The sequence below is a fragment of the Daucus carota genome, chromosome 2, assembly GCF_001625215.2.
Source record: "Daucus carota subsp. sativus chromosome 2, DH1 v3.0, whole genome shotgun sequence".
In the NCBI taxonomy this organism is placed as follows: Eukaryota; Viridiplantae; Streptophyta; class Magnoliopsida; order Apiales; family Apiaceae; genus Daucus; species Daucus carota.
This window is the reverse complement of record NC_030382.2, coordinates 40,104,270-40,116,887: the sequence shown is the minus strand read 5'-3', so window position 1 is coordinate 40,116,887 and position 12,618 is coordinate 40,104,270. Positions and strand designations below refer to the sequence as shown.

General features: G+C 32.9%; 3 protein-coding genes across 3 annotated transcripts; all 3 read left to right on the top strand.

Moving 5' to 3' along the window:
• Positions 1 to 3,175: 3,175 nt before the first annotated feature.
• Positions 3,176 to 8,091, top strand: LOC108206974 (uncharacterized). Its single transcript, XM_017377428.2, has 16 exons — positions 3,176 to 3,411; positions 3,954 to 4,004; positions 4,111 to 4,286; positions 4,368 to 4,445; positions 4,543 to 4,654; positions 5,256 to 5,340; positions 5,435 to 5,486; positions 5,577 to 5,638; positions 5,715 to 5,827; positions 5,933 to 6,054; positions 6,265 to 6,333; positions 6,452 to 6,509; positions 6,742 to 6,815; positions 7,213 to 7,258; positions 7,522 to 7,601; positions 7,828 to 8,091. The coding sequence occupies exons 1-16, from the start codon at positions 3,291 to 3,293 to the stop codon at positions 7,888 to 7,890; spliced, it is 1,362 nt and encodes a 453-aa protein (XP_017232917.2). The 5' UTR covers positions 3,176 to 3,290; the 3' UTR covers positions 7,891 to 8,091.
• Positions 8,092 to 8,284: 193 nt separating this feature from the next.
• On the top strand, positions 8,285 to 10,337 carry LOC108207553 (nuclear transcription factor Y subunit B-9). Its single transcript, XM_017377991.1, has 2 exons — positions 8,285 to 8,393; positions 9,880 to 10,337. The coding sequence occupies exons 1-2, from the start codon at positions 8,285 to 8,287 to the stop codon at positions 10,335 to 10,337; spliced, it is 567 nt and encodes a 188-aa protein (XP_017233480.1).
• Positions 10,338 to 11,904: 1,567 nt separating this feature from the next.
• Positions 11,905 to 12,518, top strand: LOC108207552 (uncharacterized). The gene is made up of 3 exons (XM_017377990.1): positions 11,905 to 11,977; positions 12,060 to 12,215; positions 12,322 to 12,518. The coding sequence occupies exons 1-3, from the start codon at positions 11,905 to 11,907 to the stop codon at positions 12,516 to 12,518; spliced, it is 426 nt and encodes a 141-aa protein (XP_017233479.1).
• The last annotated feature ends 100 nt before the right edge of the window (positions 12,519 to 12,618 follow it).

Genomic DNA, 12,618 nt, shown 5'->3' with positions numbered 1-12,618 from the left:
CTCTTCTGATACATTGTCTCAAACATTCATGGAAACAATCAGCTCGAAAAGATGAAGAGAACTTGTGAAGAAAGAAAAAAAAATTGAGTGCTACGGAAATTCTAGTGAACAACTGATGTCCTATGGTAAGTCTCACTATTTAATGTAAGATCGATTCAGTTAATCATTTTATTATCTCACCATCTATTGTTATAACTATTGCACCGTGATAGAAGATCTAGTGCCAGCTCCAAACGTGATAGGCCTGATGCCAAGGATCATCCCAAATCAGGGTGAGATATCAGCTGATGTCGTGATATCAATTCAACAGTGTGTGATCAAGTTTATCCACACAACTGTGACTACACAGGATGTGTTAATAGCACTGAACAAACTTGGCTTTCAGACTACATTAGACCACTTTTTTATCTATTTGAATCGCTTTCAAGACTTTCAAGGTGAGCAGGGTGAGCCCCTGGTATGGGGATTGCTGCACCGGGTTTTTCGTGAGGGATGATCAGAATGATGCTGCAGATTCTACTGGTGATACTTAGCTTACACAATTTGCCAAGTGCAGATAGGCTCAAGCCACCGACCAGTAATTTATATATTTATGAAGAAGTTAAAATACATAGTGCTAAACAGAGGATTTTCACAAAGATCTGGGGGAATTTCGGAATTTAAGTGGCTAAGGTTATGGAATTTAGCTGTCCCTCGAAAAATGAAAAATTTCATGTGGAGTCATACATGATTGCTCAGGTAACTCAACATCGTCTTAGTTTTTTTTTTTTTTACCTTTTGAATGTTGATTTGGAAGCCCCCTCCATCAGGGTGGCTAACTTGCAATGTCGATGCTGCTTTCTTCAACAAGGAAAGTAAAAGCTCTTTTGGCTGTATTTTGCGAGACGATTTAGGTGGATTTGTAGCAGGTTGTGGTGGACGGCTTGTAGGTGTTTTAGATCCCCGAGTTGCAGAAGCATTGGATTTCAGAGAAGCTCTCTCCTGGCTAAAAAAATTCTGTACAAACAGCAAGTCTACATTGAGTTGGACAACCTCGGTGTAGTTGAAGCAATTTTACCAAAGAGTCTCCACAGCTCTTTCTTTGGATCTATCTTGCCAAAGTGTTTAGAAATTCTTAAGGACATTGAGATCCCATTATGTGCATTTTCTGAGACGATCAGCCAATTAAGCGGCTCATTCAATAGCAAGGGTAGCTAGTTTTATGACTAATCCCGAGGAGTGATTCCAAATCCCGTCCTTCCTCGTGGAGGTACTTGATCAAGATTTAAATTATTATTAATATTTAGTTTTGGATTCAATAATAAACAAAACATGTCAAAGTTTAACCACTGCTTGGGGAGAGTTATTAAACATACTTGCAAGTTTGAGTCATAAAAACATATGTTTTAGATTGAGCTATTAACCAAGAAACCCAATCAACTTATCATTTTTTTGCCAAAAAACCTTTAAACTTTTCTTTTCACTAACAAAACCAATAAACTTTATTAAAATTATAATAAAAAAATATAAAATAAACCATGGTTAAGGATAATTGACGGATTATGATTTTACAATATGATATTTTTTGGTTTTAATTTCAGAAATAACATGAAAACAAGTGAAGATGTGTTTGTATGGTGTCTCATTTTTTTCCCCTTAATTTTTTCTTTTATATATTAATTTGAATTGTTAAAATTTGTCAAGTAAGCTACTTAATCATCATAATTACTTGTTAAAACTCACGGACAGGAAAGTTTGTATCAAAATTATAAGTTGTCTTTTTTTTAGATCTTGTAGTTAAATATTAATAATTTTTTTAGTTATTTTTACTTATTTTCGATTATTTTTAGTCATGTTGCCACATAACATACGAGTTAATCATGATTAGTCCATGTCGGCCATAAGTAACTCTAATAAATTATTTTGATAGATTTAATAAAAGTTTATTGGGGTTGTTAGTAAAAAGAAAAGTTTAAAGATTTTTTGGCAAAAAAATATAAGTTGATTGGGTTTTTCGGTTAGTAGCTCTTTTAGATTTGTTAAACCGTCGGCCTAGAGTAGCTTATAGAGCAAGATACACTTGAGCTAGATACACTTGTTCATTGTTGATCGTGTTTGAAAAATGGGAGATGTCCATTCTGAATTTTATCATGTACTCTTGGCTGATTTACCTCTGATCATTCCTTGACAGAAAAAAGTTTAATTATGAGAATTGGTTTTTTATATTTGTAAATACTCTTGTTCAATCTTTTTTTTATTTATTTTAATTTTTATTTACATAAAATATTCCTGAAATTATACTCTTATTTCTAAAACGTAGTAATCCGTCCTATTTTGATCATACATTAAGCAGGTTGAATGACCAACTAGATAATTAATCCTTTTTTATATAAGTGTTTAAAAGTGGTGCAGTAACATATAGGTAGCTACTTTTCATGATTTATGCATGATTTTACCATACCAGATAGAATGAAAAATGAAATGAATTAGACTGTATTTTATATGATTTTGATTCAACATCTTATAAATAAGATAGATTTGCTCAATTTTTTATATAAATTAAATATAATTATATTTAATTGATTTATTTTAGACCGTTATATATGTGATCAATTTGATAATTATGGGATTAAAGAGGTCTTGATATTATGAAATTCAAAAAAATATATTTATTTTCTTAGTCATAATCAATAGAAGGTACATACATTTTCAAAAATAAGTTTTTTTTATATAGACAATTTGACTTATAAGGTATGATTGTATACATTTATTTGTGATATGAAAGTAAGAAATAATGTATATTATACGAAGCGATGAAAAATTCATTTTTTTTATAAATAATATTTTTATTTAAATTAAAATGTCGAGTAACTTCATTAAAATAAATAAAATAACTAAAATTTCTAACCGATATAATTTCCTATTCTAATTTAATTATCAATTATAGAGAACTAATAATAAATTATTCATATTTACTTATAATATTTCTTTTTTGCCTACATAAAAATTGATGATTGAAAATAAATCTAACTAATCCTTATGCATATAAGAATAAATTTATAACCCATCATCATTTAGTAATTTAATAACATATAAACATATCTTATACATTAGTCTCTTGAATTTGAGTAATACTACCAAATTAATAGAACTAGATATGAGGGCTTAATTAAGAAATAATACATCTTGACCCAAATATTCCCGCCAAATCTGTGATAACATTCCCGCCCCGCCGATTGAGCAGCAACAAGTTCAAGAGCACTCAGCAAGTCTCTGTACATCGATAGTCCCTCTGTTTTTGCGTTGCCATCATGCCTGGAGAAGAAGAAAATGGAAGAGATGACATGATAATCGACCAACCTCAATCTGATTTTATGCGAATCAATGCGCTTCCCGATGAATTTAACCCTAATTACCTTAAACTTTATTACGGTAATTCATCTTCTTCTCCTTTTAATTCTCACTACTTTATTACTCATTGTGCAATTCTTCCTGATATAAGTATTGTTATGGAAGTTTTTGTCCCAAGAGCTAACGGCCTTACTCTCAATTGCCTCCTGCTCTTCAGGCTAGATCTGGCTTTGAATAGAATTGAGTTAATTGGATAACGGAACTATTTAATTTTAATTTTATTGTTATTTTTAGTGTTTAAATTTTTAATTAGATACGTAAGTAGACAACGGATCTGTGTTAGTGTCACTTTAGAGTTTAGTATAGATAGTTTCTAGTGCTATACATTATTTGTGCTATTGTGGTGTTCAAGTTGTTGCCGATTCTGTAATACATGTATTTGTCTTCAGTGTAAGTGATTATATCCTACGAGACTACGCAGTTGAAGTTTTTTAAGATCAGTTCTTATTGATTGTTATCGCTTCTGCTCATAGTTTCTACCAATTTTTTGTCTTATGTCAAATTAACAACTTTTACTTGTCAAACATTGAATTTAAACATGCTTGAAATCTCAATTTGAACAGGAAAGCTTTTTCCACATGCGGATATCTTTAGATGGATGTCATACGGAACTGGTAATCAATGTTACCACACGTTTTTGTGGTTTATTGACCTCTTTTGTTTTTTCTTGTATTTTCTGTGTTATTTTTTTAACCAATTGTGCTGATTAACAATGTTTAGATGGCAAGCATCCTGGGTGTGATCAGTCTTTTTTCGGGCGCCGAGAATTTTCTTTCACGTTGGACAATGACATATATCTGCGCTTTCAGTCTTTCAATAGTGCATCTGATATGGAAAATGCAATCAGAGAAAAGTGTCCATTCAAAATAGATATTGGTCCCGTCTATAGCGTTGATGTAATTTTTATTTAATTTGCCTTTCCTTTGTATCTCAATTTTTTCCCATGTGGTGAAGTTCATGATTAATCTTTAATGCAGCCTGCAAAGAGGCATGCCTATGCTCAAGCTGGTGATAATGTCTTTACTCCAGTGGAAAGGGAGCTAGTTTTTGATATAGTGAGTTCGATTTATCATGCATTCACAATACAAATCATGCAGAAACTTCCATAAAAATTAACAAATTTACACTGTATCTGCATTAATATGTTAACAGGATATGACAGATTATGACGATGTCAGATACTGCTGCTCCGGAGCTGATGTTTGCTTGGACTGTTGGCCATTGATGACCATTGCAATTAAAGTTCTCGATACTTCCCTCAGAGGTGTGTACAGAAGGAAACCAATGTCTGTCCAACATTTGCTTCTTAGCTGACAAAAGGCTATGGAATTGTCTATTTTGTTTGGATAAGTTTATTTATACTATAAATACATAATTATAGTATTTCTGAAGTTCTGTGCTTTCAGACTCTCCCTTAACCCAAGTTGTTATATCATTTTTGTAATAGGCTCGGTCTATCATTTGTGATTGTTTGGGAGGGGAGGAAACAAGTAGACATTTTTAGGCTTTATGTGTATTATAATTTCCAAGCTACTGATTGTCCTTGTTACTGCACTGTTGTAGTCTTCGTCTCCATCTTTCTGTTTCAAATTTTGATCTTATTTATTGACCTGGTTCAGTATCTTCGCCATGAAAGCAATTTTTTTTTTTTTTTTTGCTTCACTCTATAAACGCTATGCATTTGGTGGGTTAGTATATTTGGTTATTTTATCCCTCTGTACTCTTTCCTGAAGGCTAGAAGTTAAAGAGGTTTCAGAGTATTGTGTTTGCAAGATTGGGCTAATGTATGCATTTTTTATGCTTTGGATATAAGGCATTCATTACTTACAACCCCTACCCCTATTTTTTTCTTCTTTTTTGTGCAGATGATTTTGGATTTAATCATATTCTTTGGGTTTTTAGTGGCCGACGTGGTGTCCACTGTTGGGTTTGTGATGCGAAAGCAAGAAGGTAAACCTTCAGATTAATTTTATCTGAACTTAGAATTTTTGGTTTTGTTTAGTTGCGACTTGTCATTGTTTTTGTTTCTGCCACTGTAACTTAGGCTGAATAATGAACAGAGAGCAGCTGTTGCTGATTATTTTCGAGTTTACAAGGTCACTTCTAACATTCCTTTATCTGTCAGTAATTAAGATATAAGTAACATTAATTTGATTGTTTTATGGTACCCTCCTTCTATACTGTAGGGAAATGAAAATAGTCATAGAAAGGTTTCTCTGATGGGTCAGGCACTCCATCCCTTTCTAGCGTAAGTGCTTTATTAGTATTCCTGTGATTGTGTTTAAATCTTGATCTTCCATTCACATTTCAGTCTATCTCTGCAGAAGATCCTACACCAATGTTTTAAAGGACTTTTTTGAACGGAAATTGCTTAGCAGTCAGCAACTACTCTCAGACGAGAGATATGAAAAAATACTTGATATGATTCCTGATGAAGGTGCACATCAACTTTTTGAATAACAGTTCCTTATTCCTCTTTATCTTGTAGTAAAATTTGCAATCTCATCTGATTTCTTACATGATATAAATCCTTTCATTTCAGGTATTACTTCTGATCTTCGCGGCAAGTGGCAGGATAACAGGCGTTCATCCATGGCCAAAGAAGACATAAATATTTTTAGATGGGATCAACTGAAACATCTGCTTCAATCTGGAAAGCAGAAGGTACATATTTCCTTTATGATACAATTTGATCATGGTAAGGCCATAGTTGGAGCTGATACTTTTTGTTCCTTGTAAGATCCCTGTTTCTGGTTGTTCAACCTAGATGATTAAAAACTTTTGCACCTCTCGGGGGACTGAAGTCTTTGGAGTAAGGCATTGGGTGCTTGTAGGAAATAACCGATTAACTTATGTCTGCATTCCATGTTTTAGGCACCAGGGCTTCGTAGATGCGTTGAAGAAATTGTGTTCTCTTATGCCTATCCTAGGATTGATATGGAGGTTACTATCTGACTCTCTCCCTCATCCTTGCTTCTGGTAGAGAAAAATTACAGTTTTTTTTATATGTTAAGAGACTGATATTGACCAATCACATGGACCGTTTCTCCTTGCATATCAGGTCTCAAAGCATATGAACCATTTGCTGAAGGCACCATTCTGTGTACATCCCAAAACAGGTAAGTATCTTGGACCTTGTTAAGTTGGAAATGCAGGAGATCTCAATATTCATAATAGTGGCAGACAATCTTGCATAATTTAGTTATATTTTCCTTTTGTGTTACAAAATCAGATCCAGATTTTTTAAAGCTCCAATTTTAAGCTTAAATCGTGTTTAAAGGAAACTACTGTTACCTGGTTACCGTCACTCAAATGTTTTACAAGGCTTAAGTTGTATCTATCAATTTCTAGGTCGTGTTTGTGTTCCTATTGATCCAGATCATTGCGAGGAGTTTGATCCGACGACTGTCCCTACACTCTCCAAGGTAAGAACTTTGTAGAAAAGTACATTGCCCTAATCCCTTGGTTTAATGACAAGAGGAAACCCATCTTCTCTTTGGTTAATGGTAATAAGAAGTTGAGCTTTCTAGTTTATTTTTTTTGCAGACGGCTTATGTTTTAAGGAAAAAATTTGTCTGTTTTTAACTGGATAGTCTTGTAGTATACATTTGAAGATGCAAATGTCTTATGTTTTATCTGCTATCTAAATATTTATTTACAATAACGAATTCTAGACAATTTTAGCATTTTAAACTTGAACTTGATTTGACATTTTCTGTTTATGGAGTTGGGACTTAGGGACTTAAGTGCTATATGGTCTATGATTCTTAATGTGTTATACATACTCAAATGATAATAAATCCCTGTTATTCGTATTTTCAGCTTCTGGGAGAAATTAACATGGGTTTGAGAACAGCGGGTGATAATGGTATGCCAGACAGTTTATGTACAAGTCCTTCACACTTTATGCACAATCTCATAGTTTAAGTTCATATTGTCAATGCACTGATGCATTTGATTATGTGTTAGTGTCACTTGTTAAGTGATGACTTAAAACTGGACGACAGACTTTGTATCTATGTCAGTTTGATGGTTGGTTATAGAGTTGTCATAGCTTTGTAGAAATATCATATTTTCCAGTATTAGCTCATTCTTCTTTTTCTTTATCTTGTGCTGGATATTTTCCCATAGAGTGGGATGCAACCTCACTTGGACAGTCAGTCAGATACTTCAGATCATCTTTCTTGCAGCCTTTGCTAAAATCTTGTAAGGTAATTAACAGTAATTTGAATTCCATTTCCTCTGTTTTGCTATGCCTTTATTTTTTAGTTAATCTCAAAATTTTCTATACTCTAGTGCTTCAACTTCTTAAGCATTTCTTTGTTATTTTTGAAGTATAAGCTTAACAAGGGTGCTTATTAGAACCAATTTCCTTATATGTGAAATTCGCTCTCTGAGAATTTATAATTCTTCACCTTTACTTCATGTTTGTTGCAGGAGGAAATAGAAAGCTCATATATTGCAAAGAAAGAGCAGTCAAGGAACTCTCTAAGCTGGTAGTCCTTTTCAGTGTTTCCTCAGGTCTTAACTTTATACGTCATAGTTTGTAACCAGATACATATTTGATGTTATGTAAACTTAAGATACATGGTAAATGGTCATGTCCGAATTATGCTAGAGTTAAAAGAAAAGTTATATGTTTGATTTCGTGTAAAACATGTTATAAATTTTGTTTAGCTGTTGTTTGTTTCTCTTGTTTTAGTGTCTTCGCAAATGCAGAAGCCAGCTTTCTTACTAGCGAACCTTTTTTTTATTTTTGATAAGACAACTATGAATGCAAAGGATGTGGTAATAACACTGAACAAACTTGGCTCTCACGACTACATTAGACCACTTTTTTTATCTATTTGAATTGCTTTCAAGACTTTCAAGGTGAGCAGGGTGAGCCCCTGGTATGGGGATTGCTGCACCGGGTTTTGATGTTGAAGGGGTGATGACAATGGGAGGTTCCGTGGGGGATGATCAGAATGATGCACCTTCTGGCAGTGCTGCAGATTCTGCTGGTGATACTTAACTTGCACCATTTGCCAAGTGCGGTCCTGTGCGGACAGGCTCAAGCAAAAAAGGGAGATTTTAAAAAAATCAAAAAAGTGAAGGTTTTATAATTATAACATAATTTTAATTCTTTTTATATTTAAAATAAAATAAGAGGTTTTTTTCATTACCAAATTCTTAATTATTTTTTAAGTTTTTATTTTATGTTGTAATTGGAATATAATTATTAAATTATCTCCAAAGGAATTTTCCCGCATATGAAAATTTTGACTTTAGTCATGTATTAATCGATTTATAAAATATTAATAAGATAGTTTATCAAATAAATTAAATAATAATATATCATGTAATATATATTAATATGAATATATATTTTTAAAATAGCCGTACATCAAACCAATTACTATAATAAACTTATATTTTTAAAAAGTATATGTATTTTAGAAGGTTTTGATTCATCAATTTTTAAATAAGAATTATTTTTGATCACTTTATATATAAATTAAAGTTATATTTCATTGATTTATAATAGACTATTCAACCTATATAAATGATCAATTTGGTAATCTTGAAATTAAATAGGTCCAATATTATGAAATTCAAAAAATATATATTTGCTTAGACATAAGTCAAAAGAAGGCAAAATCATATTTTAAAAAAAAAAACTAAATAAATTATTGTCTGTATAGTTTAATCATCCACCATAGAGTTCGAATAATAAATTATTCATGTTTGCATACAATATTGCTAATTTAAAGATGTTTGTACATGTTAACTTGTTTAAAATATGCATAGAGTTCATCGGTTGGTACTTTTTTTTAACACAAGCATATTTGAAACTTTAAAAAATGTCTACCTCAGGTTATCTGCATACGCTAAGAGTTATCTGTTTGCACAGATAAAAAGTTTTTCTACGTGTTAACGTATGCATACGGGTTATGAGTTATCTGTTTGCACAGATAAAAAGTTTTTGTACGTGTTAACGTATGCATACGGGTTATGAGTTATCTGTTTGAAAATGGTGAAAATTTCATCTCTTTATACCGAATGACTTGAATCTTGAAAAAATGCATACGTTAGAAGTTATCTGTTTGCACAGATTTGTACCTATTAACTTAAAGTGATGCATGAATCAAGAAGTTCTACGCATGAATTTTTTTGTAGATCGATCTTTTGTCAAAATTAACCACGTACACCTCAACTGATATAATATGTGTCAAGTGTCTGATTGTCTGGTGGTTAGTTCGGTGTCACTATCTCATTTCTTTCTTTCATATATCCCCCTCTTCTGATACATTGTCTCAAACATTCATAGAAACAATCAGCCTAAAAAGATGAAGAGAACTTTTGAAGAAAGAGAAAATTTCGAGTGCTATGGAAATTCCAGTAAACAAGTGATATCTTATGGTAAGTCACACTATTTAATGTAAGATCGATTCAGTTAATCATTTTAATATCTAACCATCTATTGTTATAACTATTGCACTGTGACAGAAGATTTAGTGCCAGCTGCAAACGTGATAGGCTTGATGCGAAGGATCATCCCAAATCAGGGTGAGATATCAGCTGATGCTGTGAAATCAGTTCAGCAGTGTGTGATCAAGTTTATCCGCTATGTGACAGCCGAAACCAAGACTAGGTGTGGAGAGGGGATGAGCACAACTATGACCGCACAGGATGTGTTAATAGCACTAAACAAACTTGGCTTTGGCCACTACATTGGACCACTTTTCGCCTATTTGAATCGCTTTCAAGAGTTTCAAGCTAAGCAGGGTCCGTCAGGTGAGCCCCTGGTAATCAGGAGGACACTCCAGCCAGGAGGTATGGGGATTGCTGCTTCATTTGCACCTGGTTTTGAGGTTGAAGGGCTGATGGCAATGGGAGGTTTCATGGGAGATGGTCAGAATGATGCACCTTCTGGCAGTGCTGCAGATTCAACTGGTGATGCTTAGCTTGTACCATTTGCCAAGTGCAGATAGGCTCAAGCCCCATAGCAGTACCAGTACTTTCTATGTTTATTAAGAAGTTAAATAAAACATGTCTACCGACCACAGAATACATGTCAAGTTTAATAAGTTGTATTTGCAGGTACTCTTGATCGATCTCTTTTTAATTTCATATACATAATATATGCATAATATTGCTAATTTAAATATAATATTGCTAATTTAAAGATGTTTGTACCTGTTACTTGCTTAAAATATGCATAGAGTTTATTGGTTGGTATTTATTTTTAAAACAAGCATATTTCAAATTTTAAAGAGTCTGGAGTTATTTGTTTGTACCTAATACCTTGAACCTTGAAAAGATTGCATACGTGAAGAGTTATCTGTTTGTACAGATGAAATCTGTTTGTACATATGAAAGTTTTTACCTATTAACGTATACATACTGGTTATGAGTTATCTGTTTGAAATAGATGAAAATTTCATTTACCTATTAACGTATACATACTGGTTATGAGTTATCTGTTTGGAATAGATGAAAATTTCATCTCTTCATATTGAATGACTTGAATCTAGAAAAAAAATGCAAACGTTAGAAGTTTTGACGGATGAATTTTTTTTCTCATAAATGTTAAATTAAAATGTAGATTGATCTCTTGTCAAAATTAACCACATACTCCTCAACTGATATAATATGTGCATTGTAGAAACAATCATCCTGAAAAGATGAAGAGAACTTTTGAAGAAAGAAAAATTTTTGAGTGCTATGGAAAATCATACTCAAAATAATTAACATTTTTAGTGTGTACAATTTTATTGTGGTCTATAGTATAAGCATTTTTGTGATTTGACCTAAGTAATAATGCAGATTATAACAAGTGAAACAAAATTTATTTTTCTTTAAAAATAATATTTTTGTATAATTGAAAATAGAATAAATGTCAAGTTACTTCATTTTAATAAATAAAATATCTAAAATATCCAGCCATATAATTGTCTATATAGTTTAATTATCCATCATAGAGATCGAATAATAAATTATTCATATTTACATATAATATTGCTAATTTAAAGATGTTTGTAAATGTTAACTTGCTCATAATATGCATAGAGTTTATCGGTTGGTACTTTTTTCATATTTACAACTTTAAAAAATGTCTACCTCAGGGTTATCTGCATACGTTAAGAGTTATCTGTTTGTACTTATGAAAATTTTTTGTACCTATTAACGTATGCATACAGGTTATGAGTTATCTATTTGAAATAGATGAAAATTTCATCTCTTTATACAGAATGACTTGAATCTTGAAAAAATACATACGTCAGGAGTTATCTGTTTGCCCAGATTTGTACTCATTAACTTAAAATGATGCATGAATCAAGAAGTTCTAAGGATGAATTTTTTTTGTAGATTGATCTCTTGTCAAAATTAACCACGTACTCCTCAATTGATATAATATGTGCCAAGTGTGTGGTGGTTAGTTTGGTGTCACTGTCTCATTTCTTTCTTTCATAAATCTCCCTCTTCAGATACATTGTCTCAAACATTCGCAGAAACAATCAGCCTGAAAAGATGAAGAGAACTTTTGAAGAAAGAGAAAATTTTGAGTGCTACGGAAATTCCAGTGAACAAGTGATATCCTATGGTAAGTCTCACTATTTAATGTAAGATCAGTTAATCATTTTATTATCTAACCATCTATTGTTATAACTATTGCACCTTGATAGAAGATTTAGTGCCAGCTCCAAACGTGATAGGCGTGATGCGAAGGATCATCCCAATTCAGGCTGAGATATCAGCTGATGCTGTGAAATCAGTTCAACAGTGTGTGATCAAGTTTATCCACTATGTGACAGCCGAAACCAAGACTAGGTGTGGAGAGGGTATGAGCACAACCATGACCGCACAGGATGTGTTAATAGCACTGAACAAACTTGGCTTTGGCCACTACATTGGACCACTTTTCACCTATTTTGAATCGCTTTCAAGAGTTTCAAGCTAAGCAGGGTCCGTCAGGTGAGCCCCTGGTAATCAGGAGGACACTCCAGCCCGGAGGTATGGGGATTGCTGCTTCAGTTGCCCTGGGTTTTGAGGTTGAAGGGCCGATGACAATGGGAGGTTTCATGGGAGATGGTCAGAATGATGCACCTTCTGGCAGTGCTGCAAATTCAACTGGTGATACTTAGCTTGTACCATTTGCCAGGTGCAGATACCAGTACTTTTTATGTTTATTAAGAAGTTAAATAAAAAATGTCTACAGACCACAGACTACATGTCAAGTTTAAT

What these genes read in the sequence shown, in the direction of transcription:
- LOC108206974 (XM_017377428.2), top strand. Translation starts at nt 3,291, where the DNA reads ATGCCTGGAGAAGAAGAAAATGGAAGAGATGACATGATAATCGACCAA. An exon ending in GCACTCCATCCCTTTCTAGC is followed by an intron (nt 5,639 to 5,714) that starts GTAAGTGCTTTA and finishes CTATCTCTGCAG; the next exon opens with AAGATCCTACACCAATGTTT. An exon ending in TTCAATCTGGAAAGCAGAAG is followed by an intron (nt 6,055 to 6,264) that starts GTACATATTTCC and finishes TCCATGTTTTAG; the next exon opens with GCACCAGGGCTTCGTAGATG.
- LOC108207553 (XM_017377991.1), top strand. Translation starts at nt 8,285, where the DNA reads ATGGGGATTGCTGCACCGGGTTTTGATGTTGAAGGGGTGATGACAATG. An exon ending in CAGTGCTGCAGATTCTGCTG is followed by an intron (nt 8,394 to 9,879) that starts GTGATACTTAAC and finishes GCACTGTGACAG; the next exon opens with AAGATTTAGTGCCAGCTGCA.
- LOC108207552 (XM_017377990.1), top strand. Translation starts at nt 11,905, where the DNA reads ATGAAGAGAACTTTTGAAGAAAGAGAAAATTTTGAGTGCTACGGAAAT. An exon ending in TGAACAAGTGATATCCTATG is followed by an intron (nt 11,978 to 12,059) that starts GTAAGTCTCACT and finishes GCACCTTGATAG; the next exon opens with AAGATTTAGTGCCAGCTCCA. An exon ending in CAAGACTAGGTGTGGAGAGG is followed by an intron (nt 12,216 to 12,321) that starts GTATGAGCACAA and finishes ATCGCTTTCAAG; the next exon opens with AGTTTCAAGCTAAGCAGGGT.